This window comes from Pinus tabuliformis, chromosome 5_2, assembly GCF_031772625.1.
Source record: "Pinus tabuliformis cultivar Carrire ecotype Pingquan chromosome 5_2, CPIR1, whole genome shotgun sequence".
In the NCBI taxonomy this organism is placed as follows: domain Eukaryota; kingdom Viridiplantae; phylum Streptophyta; class Pinopsida; order Pinales; family Pinaceae; genus Pinus; species Pinus tabuliformis.
In genome coordinates this window covers 1,073,480,428-1,073,493,522 of record NC_142306.1, presented here as the reverse complement: position 1 = coordinate 1,073,493,522, position 13,095 = coordinate 1,073,480,428, and the positions used below count along the sequence as shown (strand labels likewise).

At 33.7% G+C, this 13,095-nt stretch overlaps 1 protein-coding gene across 1 annotated transcript; it reads right to left on the bottom strand.

Moving 5' to 3' along the window:
* Positions 1-7,872: 7,872 nt before the first annotated feature.
* LOC149162945 (non-structural maintenance of chromosomes element 4 homolog B-like) lies at positions 7,873-8,822 on the bottom strand. The gene is made up of 3 exons (XM_089436656.1): positions 8,620-8,822; positions 8,128-8,216; positions 7,873-7,995 (listed from the first exon to the last, which is right to left on the bottom strand). The coding sequence occupies exons 1-3, from the start codon at positions 8,801-8,803 to the stop codon at positions 7,894-7,896; spliced, it is 375 nt and encodes a 124-aa protein (XP_089292782.1). The 5' UTR covers positions 8,804-8,822; the 3' UTR covers positions 7,873-7,893.
* Positions 8,823-13,095: the final 4,273 nt, after the last annotated feature.

Genomic DNA, 13,095 nt, shown 5'->3' with positions numbered 1-13,095 from the left:
TTCTTACCATCCTTCTTGTGCAAACACTTGGTGGCATAGTGTCAAGCTCATGACAGTGAAAACATTTAATCTTCAACATGTCCTTCTTCTTTCCGCCCTGACTGGAATCTGATTTGGAACGAGATGACTTCCCCTTCCTTTTCTTTGCCTTTCCATCTAAGGCACAATTCTCCTCATCATCATGCTTGGATGAGGATCCATCTCTGGTGTTTCATTGAATCTCTTCTTGTACCAAGTCAGGCCACAATCACTCCCACTCTGGTAGCTTCTCCTTCCCATTAACTGAGTCCTGGTAGTTGTGTTAGCTCTTGGGAAGAACTATAAGTGCTAGGCTCACCATATCATCTTCAACAACCGTAACACCGACACTTCCAAGCTCATCCTGACATTGGGTGAACTTGGTCAAGTACTTCGATATTGAGTCACCCTTCTCCATCTTGATCTTTTTGAGCTTGTCCTTCAATGCTAGCTTCATGTGGTCACTACTGTTTTGAAACAAGTCCATCAAGGCCTTCCACATTACAAATGGAGTTTCCCTACCATGGAAGTTCGAGACAATATGATCTAAAACTCCTTCTAAGATCATCCTTCTTGCCTTTGCCACACATTTTCTCCACTCTACCATATCTTGAGCATCAACTAGCTTAGGAATATCTTTGTCTATGAATTCCTTAAGCTTGTTCTTTTCCAACACTGTCTCCATCCTGTCCTTTCAAGAAATATATTTTGAGATGCCCTCAAGGACAAATTCAAGTCTCAATATGTAGAACAACATCCTGCTGGCTATGAAGTATGATACTACAAATTTGATTTCTCCTTCAAAAGACAAATTTGTATTCTCCTTTCTATAATTATTTCAGCTTTGATACCATGTAGAAATTCCTTGTAGATTTAAATTGTAGATTGTAATATGCTAAAACAATTGACTTGAATCTACTCTACTCATTAGCGGAAATAATAAATGATCGATGAAATCACAAAGCATATAAAAGAAAGAATTCAATCACTCACAACACAACGATTTTCTGGAGAAATCCATAGTTAAAAACCCCTGCTATATGTATATTGCATTAATTAGAAAATATGAGAAGATTACAATGTTTTTCTCAAGCTCGAGAAACCTTTGCACTATCTCTATCTATCTCACTACTTTCCAGACAAAATCAAGCCAATACTTTACCTGCAAAGCTCCTATTTCCTTGCGTAGTTCCCTTGGGAATTATCTCATATTTAGTTGAGAAATTCCACAATTATGAATTGTGCAATCCTCATAGGCCTTCCTCTAATTTCATGCAACACCTGTATGATTCAGATGATTATACAACTGATAGTACATTGTCCTTGAACTCCAATATCAACTAGGTAACTCTCATGTCTGACATGCATGAGTTATTTATGAGTGAATTATCAGTTAACTAGTTGAACACATGAAGCAACACCCCACTGTCTGACCTCCTACTAGTTCCTCCATCAGTTGGAGCTAGTTTAGCTGACTATAACTCAGTTATACTGAATTAATTAATTACAACTCAAAATAAACTCAACTAGGGCTCCTATAAAGTAAGATACACTCTACATGACTCAAGTTAGATCCTCAACTCATATTAACTGAGCCCACTAAGTCAAATTAACTTAGTTAACTATTACAAGTTGTCATGAGATATGGAATTACAATTCATTTCCTAATCTAATTCAAGGACAAAATTAAATTAGGATTTTCTTGTTTCATTTTCAATAAAGAGGTTGTATTAATTTCATTATTTCCAAATATTCTACATGAGCAGGTTCAGTGTTGAAACAAGAAGTAAATAATGTGTGGTTGTTGATGTTTCAAGAAGTTTTGGTGGTGATGTGATCAGATTTTGCAAGAAGTATGGTTTATTAAGCTTGTGGATCTAGTTTGAAAGATTGTGAAAAGTGATCCACTATTGTTTGAAGAAGGAGGTGGGTTCCTCTATCAAGTTGAATCCTACTAAAATTCAGTGCTTACATAATTTCAAGGTTATTACCTCAATTAGGTTGTAGATTATAGCAAGTTGGTGCTTGCACATTTTGGGGGTCGATGCCTACAAATTTAATTATGGGGCTTGGTGCCTGCAAATCTATGTAATCATGGAATGAAGAAGATAAAAAAAATTGGTTCTCCCAGAAGGGTTTCCACATACATCATATGTTTTCATGTGTTGATATGTCTATTAATGCTTTGTTATGTTTTTAGTGGTGATCAAATTGTAAGTTGTTTAAATTGGTATAATTGGTTGATAAATTGATTCACTCCACCCCGTTTAAATTGGTATAATTGGTTGATAAATTGATTCACTCCGGTGGCGCAACCCCCGCCCCCCATTTAGTGTAATGTTAAGTCTAACATATTGTACTTATTATCACAGTCGAAACATAGTCCTTTTCTCTCCTTTCATACATTTGTTGAGGAGCATTATCAGTTTAGGAGAGAGGTCATGATGTTTACCATAATTATCAGTGACTTGTTTTATAGTGACCATATTTTTACTTTCAACTTTCATTGCCATACTTCAAATACATGCACCTCATGCCGGATGTTTCCCTTTAAAATTCCCATAAATAAGTCTAACAAATTAATTTCTGAAATATTCTTTACTTTGAGACCCAACTTTTGGAATTGTTGAATGTTCTATGTAGTTAGACCCTTTTATTGAAGATTTACTAATTGTCTAAAGAATGTATTGCTCTTAATATCCAAATAATGCTCTATCAATTCTTCTATAACAATAGACCAAGATATAACATAATCATTTTACATTTCACAAAACCATTGATACCATACATGTTAGTCCTGTTTTAAAAATGTGGATGCAATATTTACGTTTTGTAAGGATGCCACTTTATGTAGACCAAAGTATTGTTCCATCTGAAATATCCATGTTACAAGATCATCACCATCAAACTTCCTCATGTTGATTTTTAGAATGCAATAGTTCCTTGATGTTGACTTAAAGCCTTGGTCATCTAGATATTGGATTGAAAATTCAAGATTATGGTATTGTGATTCAATAGTTGTGCTCTCCAATTGTGATAAAATATTTTCCATAGGTGATTGAGTTTTAACACATTAGTTCTCCTCGTTTTATTTATTCCTTATCCCCTTTAGGAAGCATTTCAAAAGAATATTTTCTAAGGCATTCATGGATTTTTGTATTGCTTCCTTATTTTCATTTTTTTTTCTATTTATTTCTTATTTTCATTCATCTTCTCCCATTTCATTTAAGTTTTTCTTGAGAACTTTATAAATCCACCTTTTCAGCTACCTACTACCATCTATTTCATTACTTTTTTTTCTCTAATTGAGATACATAAATTATAAGTCTTCATTTTCTTCATTTGTCAAGGATGAGCCTTCAATATATTTCATTGGTGCCGCAGTTTCCTTTGGAGACATTTTGGAAATAATAATAGTACTCCTTTTTATTACTACTTTTAGTGACAAAAAAATGGGATCTTCTAATCAATTGTTAGGTCACTTGTAAGTTATATCCATTTAACACCTTAATTTGAAGAATATCTGAATGGCTGAGATTTTTCTTGATACAGTTCTGCAATTTGAGTCCTTCATGATATGAAACTTTGGTTTGCAATATTGTGATGTCTTCTCTGCAATTCCATATATGTGACTAGAATTCGATGTGCCAAGTGAAATTTATGGTAACTTTTCCAAAACTTGTCGATTTTCAGCCTCTTCCCATGAGGGAACTTGTATAGCATGCAACTAATCCAATTCTTCAAATTTAATTCTAAAATTTGTCCCTGAGATACTTCTATATGTTTCTTGAAATTCACAAATATTTCACGATATGAAAAGCCTCATACAATAAAATATAGAGAAAATACCAAGCTAACTTGTTTAAAATTTATTTTTGGGTTGTTCACAAACCCTAAATTCCACAAGGTATAACTTCGAAAGTACACTGATCCAAATTTTGAAAATTAAATCAAATGTTCCCCAAGATTTCTCCTTAATATGGTCCAAGTTTCACTATCTCAAACTTCATAGAAAAGAAATATTACGAAAATATCAAACTGACATGTTTGAAACTAATTTCAAGAGCATTCAAGAACCTATAATTCCTTAAGAGCATATATCCAAAAGTATATTGAACTAAGCTCTAAAATTTGAACCAAATCTTCATCAAGATTTTGCATAAAATGTGGTCCAAGTTTCACAGTTTGAAACCCCATAGAAAAAAAAGTTATAGCGAAAATGTCGAAATGACTTATTTGATATCGATTTCAAGAGCATTTAAAAACCCTAACTTCTTTGAAGCATATCTCCAAAAATATATTGAACCAAGATTTGATATTTGAACTACATATTGGCTAAGACGTCTTCTCAAAATTCTCCAAATTTCATTGTCTTAAACCTCTCATATAAAAAATTTATAATGAAAATTTCATGGTTTGTTTGAAGCAATAAAACCCTACGATCATCAACGCTGATACCAAATGTTATGAACCTTGCGCATTAAAAACTATAAGAAACCAATAATTTCATTCCTCTTTAAGGGGAAAACTTAATTTTACAATGAATACAATGTACAGGGGAATACTTGATGATTCTAAGACTAGGTCTCCTTAATATATATCTAGGAGACAAGGGGTACAATTATAATAAAATGGGACCATGAGGGGCTTTGAACTACATAATAATATAACAATATAAATGTAATCACTCAATACTTAGGTCTTAATAAGAGCTTCTAGAGTTAACATGGGCCTTATATAGGGCTTAACAATAATCATGAATTCGAAACTAAATTGTCATTCTTAGTGCATTTTTCCCTCTAAATTTTATTTTAAATTGAGAATTTTGCCCATCTGCATTCACTGCAAAATGATGTCAAGTTGTTGCCATGGAATATGTGATCCTTCCTCTACGAGTGAATTCTCACCTAGATGGCCGAAGTGTCGTAACTTGGGGTTTTATACCACTTTGTAACGCCCCTAGTTATCCATTAGAGCACATATCTACCTATGTGGCTTGATTTCTTGAAAATTTTCCTTCAGTTTGATTTCTATAACCTTTTATGCATGTCTAATGCATTCTACAATGCAATGCTCTCATGTAAAAATAATATAAATGTATAATTGGCATATTTAATTTATCATGCATACATAGCACGTGAAAGTACATAATCCATCATAATAGAAAACACATAAACTTAAAAATAAATAATTAACTTATAAAGTAAACACCAATTGGCTATAGGCCTCAGATGTTCCACCCAATGATAGATTGTGTTGCTCATCATCTCTCAACAACAAGTCACCCCAAAATTAGGGCCATGACTCCACAAGCATAAGGCTTATCTAAAGCTAGCTAGGACACCAAACTAGTGTCAAATCATGAACAAGGACACAATACCAAATTCAATAGTCTCACATCCTCCATCAACCCACACAACCCAAGTTAACGCACCCCCTTCTTTGCACCTACTATCCATCGAATTATGTCACTAGGGATGCCTCAGAGCTCTACAACTTATAGAAGTTCCATTTCCTTCAAGAGTTTTTCCCCTAGAGTCACTCTGGCCTCACACTAGGGAAAGCCTATTCCATTTTTCCTAAATCAACCTAATAATATTTTATCATGAGCCAATTATGTCACAATGTCATCCCTTTTCCTCTAGGAAGTCCAGTCACATTTTCCCTACACCCATTATGCAATCAATGATGGAGTCACTCTAACACACTTCATGTTTATATGCATGTCCCTCCTTTGCTAAATGACACTCTTAAGTCACCTACTTCATGTTTATATGCATGTCCCTCCTTTGCTAAATGACACTCTTAAGTCACTTATGGATTTAAGATAAAACGAGTGCACTTTTTATTTAAGCTTATTTTAACAATAGCTTAACCACTTAGGCTTAACCCTTCATTAGTTATCACTTAGCTCCCCTTTCACACTCGTGGAGTCTTAGCCTCCCATACTTTCTTGTTTGCAACAATGGTGTATTTTCTTAATTTAAGCTTATTTTAACAATAGCTTAATCACTTAGGCTTAACCCTTCATTAGTTATCACTTAGCTCCCCTTTCACACTCGTGGAGTCTTAGCCTCCCATACTTTCTTGTTTGCAACAATGGTGTATTTTCTTAATTTCATAATTATAAAAGCTTTGTGGTTTCAAAACATATAAACATAAATACACTAACCTAAAACATATATGTAGATGGATTTACCAACCCAAAATAGTTCTTGGCTCACTAGCCTAACAAGATATATACATCGCACAATAGAGTTATCCTAAAAGTGTTACAATTCTCCATAAACACTCTAAATCTGTTAATTTTACTGTACAATTCTCTTCTCAAACAATTAAGGTTGTAGAGGCAAAAGGCCATCATGCATCACACTCCTTAACCAGACCTAAATTGTTGTTAATGAAAAAGTATTATAAGAAAGTGCATTCCACTCTTCATTCTTTAAAGCATCCCTGTTTTTTGGATATGACCTTGTTTCCAAAAATAGTTAGTAATTAAAAAACCTAATGTTAGATATCATTTTATCCTAGCATAGAATTCTTTAATTTGGAATATTTATTATTGATTTAATAAAAAATAAAATTCGTTAATTTGAAATATTTATTATTGATTTAGTAAAAATTAACATTCAAACATGTATTACTTTCTTATTCTCTTTAATGGGATCACTGTGCGCTCAAACGCCCCCTTTTCCAAGAACATTTCAGAGATTATATAGCCAATTATTTTGGCCAAAAAATCCATTTTCTGAGAACACGCCAGAGATTATATACCCAGTTATTTTGGCCAAAAGTTTTACCAGAAGAATCTAATGTTAAACAATGGTGCTTCACTTAAAAATCAGTAATGGCTCAGTAAAGAAAATTATTGACCACACAAGTTACTTTCAATATTAAATTGGACATGAAAACGCAAGTTAATTTCAATATTAAATTGGACACGAAAAGGCAAGTTACTTTCAATATTTAAATAAAATTTCCAATAACTAATAAAAAGAAGAACCGTGAATGTATTTCTAATTTATTATACTAATCACTTTAATCTCCTAAAGGCATTGTGGGTAACCGTGGAATAGACTCGCATTACATTCTATGGTATGAATGAACTTTGTACATTGCTCACAGGAATGCATAATTTTTGAACCTAACATTGCTGGTTGAAAACTCAGAACATTTGATCTTAGGTGTTGCCAATGTTGCGAAAATTTGATAAGCTCTGGTATTGTGAATAGGAATTTGTATAAGTTATATGTTCTTGCAACAGCTTTTAAATCATAATTAAAACAATTTTGGAAGATGAAACTAATAAATGTTTTAATATTTAAAAATATTACCATAAAATAAATTGCCTATAAGACCAGGACAATTATCTGAGGACAATCATTTATTTGAGGGCAATTTTCAAATGATTGACTTACGATATGAAAATCAAATCAGAATATAAGTGGAAGAAAACCCTTCAAAAATGAAGTTCTATCACTCTAATACTTAAGTAAAGAAAAATAAGCAACCATGACTTAAACAGAAAATCCAAATATATATCATGAATCGTGTAACATTACAATTTGTATTAAACATATTTATACATACAAAAATAGAATGGCTGGACTATCAACCTTTCAACTTATAAATATTTATATATACAGAAATAAGATAACCAACTAACTATAAACCTTCAAATTATTGACAAGTTTATATATACAAAAATAAGAAAACTAGATTAGAAACCGTTCCACTTCCAAACCTATGATAGAAGGGAAATTAACCTACCAGCTACTTTAATGTTCAGCTGTACTAAATTTAACATGATCAAGATGTCCAAATCTTCAAGATTCACAACGTCAACCATGCTTACTTCTCCATTCCCCAAGTTACTTAAATATTGTCTTTCATATCTTGAAAGTCATTCTTTGGCTCTGAATTCAAATCTAACAACAATCTTGTATTTGCAGGATCCCTTCTCTCCTGCTGCACCCTCTGCATCTCGTATGGTTGCATGTAATTTGTCAGACCATTCAAAGCTTTAAAAAAAAAAATTAACACAGCTACTCTAATCTGCCTATTCTACCGTTGAATATCAATTTTTGATCTTTGTAGGACTGGATTTACCTTCCACTCTGAATAATCAATACGAAAGGCAAACTGTGTATCATGTACACCTCTTGACCTATCTTCAGTTGTTGGAGCAATCTTAGGAACTTGCATAACACAATCATAGTATGGTCTCAATAAGAACGATCTACCAACACCTATTTTAATATGAAAATAAAATAAGCAGGGAAATCTACAGTTAGCAAAGAATAAATCTATTGTTTGCAAGGTATTAAAAGTATTATAAACCAATATAAATAAAATATGAAATCTACAGTTAGCAAAGGTTAAATGTACAGTTCGCAAAGGTTGGTCACATATTTTTGGAGGTCAAAATAATACAAATGAAGATGGTCTCTTCAAATAGCAAAAAGCAGCAACAATCCTTAAAGAGAGGTAGTTTTGATCAAACAATCAATACAAGCCTTACCACTCATGCTTTGATTTATGGTTATGTAATGAAAGAATACAAATATGAGATTTAAGGTGAGTCATGCAATATGTCCTTACCAATCAAATGTTCACCATTTTCACTGATTGTTAGTTCAACACTGCCATCCTTCACCAAAAATGATAATGCAAAAAGGTTTTCTACAGCCTGAGAAAATGATGATTCTTCAAAAAGAAGATTGTCTAAAACAAGAAGCTTGTTCTCTAATAACTTCCCATAAAGACTTCCAACTTTTATTTCCATGCTATCATCCTTAATTACATCATCGGATATCAGTACCTGCTTATCCAATCAAAGGATTAAAACTCTTATATTTTAAACAACTTGATTATGCTAAACAGAGTAACCTTCTTCCAAATTTAGTAGAGATACTTACAAGAGGCTGAGATTTCTCCAACATTAAATCCTTGCATGCATACTTTGATTTTCTTTGTCTTGGTTTCACTTTAATTTCCAAGGAACCAATCCTGTCACACTCAAACAAACAGATTCAGTTACATACTATAAGAGATTAAAAATGCAGAGGTATTCAGCAGTTTTTCACTCCTGACAAAAGGGGTAAAAGTATCATACAATGTACAGCAGCCACAATGCACGTCCCTAAATATCTGCATACCCTTCTCTCCAAGAGCAGTCCAACAAATATTTGGCATTTTATTTTGGGCCCCATGTTCTTTTTCTTTAACTTCAAATTTGATAATGTTCATGTCAAAGCCTCTCAATATACCCATCACAAATTCTGCAGGATTTATTCTTTTAGAATGCATACTCTGTTTGAGACATGTTAATAATGAAGATGTATGGCCAAGAAGTTTCTCTGCATCTGAAATTTGCTTCCTAATATGCGACACTGCAAATCAACCATCTAACATTTAAGTGTTTACACTGTATTCTTGGTATTAAACTGTAAATCTCAATAAGTAAACGAAGTTGGTAAACCCTTTTGTAAAACTACTTGCATATCACGTGCCAAAGCAAAGGAAAAGAATGAGACCAGACCATTTTGGTGAACATCCACATGTCCAACAATCTTAGTCAGCCTAGTTAGGACCACATTATCAAGCTGTTCCTCAACTGCAAGAAGGTGGCAATAAAACTTTTAAAACTATTTAAAGGTGTTACATAAAAAATATATAATAAAATTAAACCATGCTTGGAGGTTCTGAAGATGATGCTACCATCAATATCATCAGCCACTGTTGGTGTAGAAGCTTCTAAACCAAAATTCTGTAACTTCAAAGATTCTCCCATGTCGAGTACTCAGAGTAAGGTAGCTGCAAAAGCAGTAGAGACGGATGGGGAAATCAAGCTGTCCAGCTACCTTAATTCACAAATGATCAAAGTTGATTCTTTAAATTTATTTAATGAATGTTTCCCAAACTAAATGCAAACTGACCGTGAGGAACCTAAATTATCTTCCAGCCTGTCAAGAACATAATTAGCAACCCACAAGCATAGTTAACAAGAAAGAAATCATTGATTCATTGTTTTTGCTGCTTTAATTACCTCGTGTCTCTGTTGAACTTGAATGAATCAATGGATATTGCAAACAAAATACCTTCCGTCTCTGTTCAACTTGAATGAATCAATGAATACTTGCAAACAAAATTAAGGTTTTTTTTGTCTCTCAATTTTACCCTAATTGATAGAGATCATATATACTATTAGCCAACCTGTGCAATAACATCTAATTGAATCCCACCAATGATCACAACTCGCAATAATAATATGATTTAACTAGGCAGAAAGACCAAAATTCGAGACTAAACCTTTGTACGATACTTACACTGAGATGGCTGAGTCTGAGGTTATTCCCGGAGTTGTTTTTAGTGTAATTTTTTAGAGTTTCTTTGGAATTTGGCGGAAAAAGTTGAGGTGAAATTTTAGTTTGTATTATTTAAATTAGTTTTTTTGATGGTATATATGGATTCAGCACTCTAAAAAATCTATAATGCACTTCTATTGTGCAGAAGTTACCCATCAAACTTGTGATTTCAATGAATTGCTTCCAAATTTCATAGAAATTAAACCGGAAAAATCCACTGAAAAACTTCCAAAAAAAAATTAGCTAAAAACAATTTGATTATTCATGAAGGGTTAAAAGTAAGCATATTTCCTCTGCCATAAATGAGGCATATTTCCTCTCTCATAAATAGAGTGTAAAATCTTCTCGTTTTTGTTGGTGAAATATATTGAATCTCGAAATCTTCCCTGTGATTGGTTGGTGGGGGATTGATTGTGTTCAGATTTCATTGGATTTTCTAATTAAGGGATTAGATCTCTGTGTCCGGTCGATCTCTCGGGTGGACATATTGGTCTATTCTAGGAAGGGACGTGGCATAGGTTGAAGAGATGTTTTCTAATTGATCTGAGGGTTTACTGAGATTCTGGAATTTAGGACGTAATTTGGTGTTTCAGAACGTATTTAATTGCTGTTGGAAATTTTTTTACCTGTTTTATAAATCGATAACATGTTTCAAATTAAAGCTGTCAAAATCTATGGTACCAGTTAGAAGCGCCAACATCGTGAACAGATGGAATATCATTCTGCAAATAATTTATCATGAAGCTCCAAGCGTGACCCTGCTAAGTTCCCACTTCCAAGATCCCGAATCCCCAGTTTCATAATATCACACGGAAAGTCTTCGAAAATGGCGAGATTGGACCTTGGTAATAGAAATGCAGTCATAGCACGCGGCGCATTTAATTAATTTCTGTGCTATTAACAGAGAGATTAGCGGAGCATTCACCCCCAAAGTAAATTATTGTTGCAGTGCATTAAATTCTGTTGATGCCTAAATGGGTACAAGGCCAGCGGGGCCGGCAAAGGAAGGGATAGAAACTCGTGAGTGTTTGCAGAGGAAGTGTAAACAGTGTGGGCAGAGTGAGGCACCATCCATGCCGGTAGACTGGGAATACTGAAGAAGAGGGGAATTTGTTCTGAGAGTAAAGATTGTGGTTGGTGAATTCCATCCATGCCGGACGAGTAGTCATATTCATTCATTCTGTGTATCCATCATCTCGGCTCTGCCAGACCACATATTTTTTGTTTTGTTGGTTGGGAGGGCGTTGATGCGAATTTGAGATTGATATATATACAAGGATCATAATGTAGCTCCAGTTTATTAACAGAATCCTATTCTCATCAAAGATTTGATGTTGTTCACTGTGGGATTTAATTCAATATGAGGCTTCTTTTTCTTGTAACGGGAAAGGCTGGTTCCAGGTCAAGGGTTAACCAGCCTGTCATAGGGCATTTGTTCAGGTATATGCATGCTCTATAACAAAATAACAGTGTCTTTATTTTTAATTTATGTAGCCACCAGAACTGTGTGTTATTTTGTTATAAAACACGGATATACCTGGACATTTAATGCCCTATGGCAAACTAGTTAGCCCTTACCTGATTCCAGTAGATTTGGATCGGACCCCACAGCTGAAAAACTTACTCAAAGAATCGATGCTTCCATTCTCACAGCAATTGTCACTCGTACAGCAGCTTTCTTGATTCTTTCTCCATTATAATTTCTTGATTTTCTAACTCCAAAATCCAGTGAATGCCTCTGCTGTCTGGAACAACAGCTTTCTTAATTCTTTTATAATTTCATGATTCTTTAAGTCCAAAATCCAGTGTGTCTCTGTGGTCTGTGGTCTTTATTATGGTGTTTAAGATATCTAATTGATTTCAACCAGACTCAGACCCTGTCTCATGAAATTAGAGAATGCTGAATGTATGTTTTAAATCAACTTTCCCACCTTATACAACTCCTCGTGGTATCTTTCCCTAAAAATATGTTGCATCATGGAACCAAATATGCTCCTTAACTCTATACGAGAATGTGTATAGGTTTTTGGGCATACGAGAGAAGCTTTATTTTCTCATGCCCCCGCTCCCCCGTGAGCACTGATGCGACTTTGGTTATTAAATGATTATGGAAATAAATATATTTATGTCACTGTTATCTATTGTGATGTGATTTGATATAAAAAGGCCAATGTTGACTTTTTCTTTTATCAGGATTTTTTTTCACTAATCTAATTTAGTATTACTTTATGAGTTTTTCCTTTTTTTTTCCTTGGTCATATTTTTGGTTACTTTTGTCTTAAAATGGGTAGGGTTATCTTGAAACTGAAATTCTCAACTATAAAATCTAGAAAATATGGACAGATGGTTGGTCTTAATTTCATTTAGAAGGGTATATATTCATCTAATCCTTCAAAGATGAATGGTTATAAAAAAAATTGTATTTCTATTGACAAGTGTATATTAAATAAACCCTTTATTAAAAAATGTCAAAATGAAAATGATAAGGAACGTCGACACTCACAAATTTGTGTAAAAAATAAAATGAATGGCATGAAAAATGCAAAAACGCCATCAACTTTCTATTTGACGGGCAGAGGGGAATTGAAATTGTAGGCTTGGGAATAAGAGTTCCTAGTTTTCGCTTTTGTCATTTTCTGACATTCCATCTAGGAGACTTTCGTGGGTCCTCAAATCGAGGTTCTTTGGAAGACTACCTAGCTTCTGATTG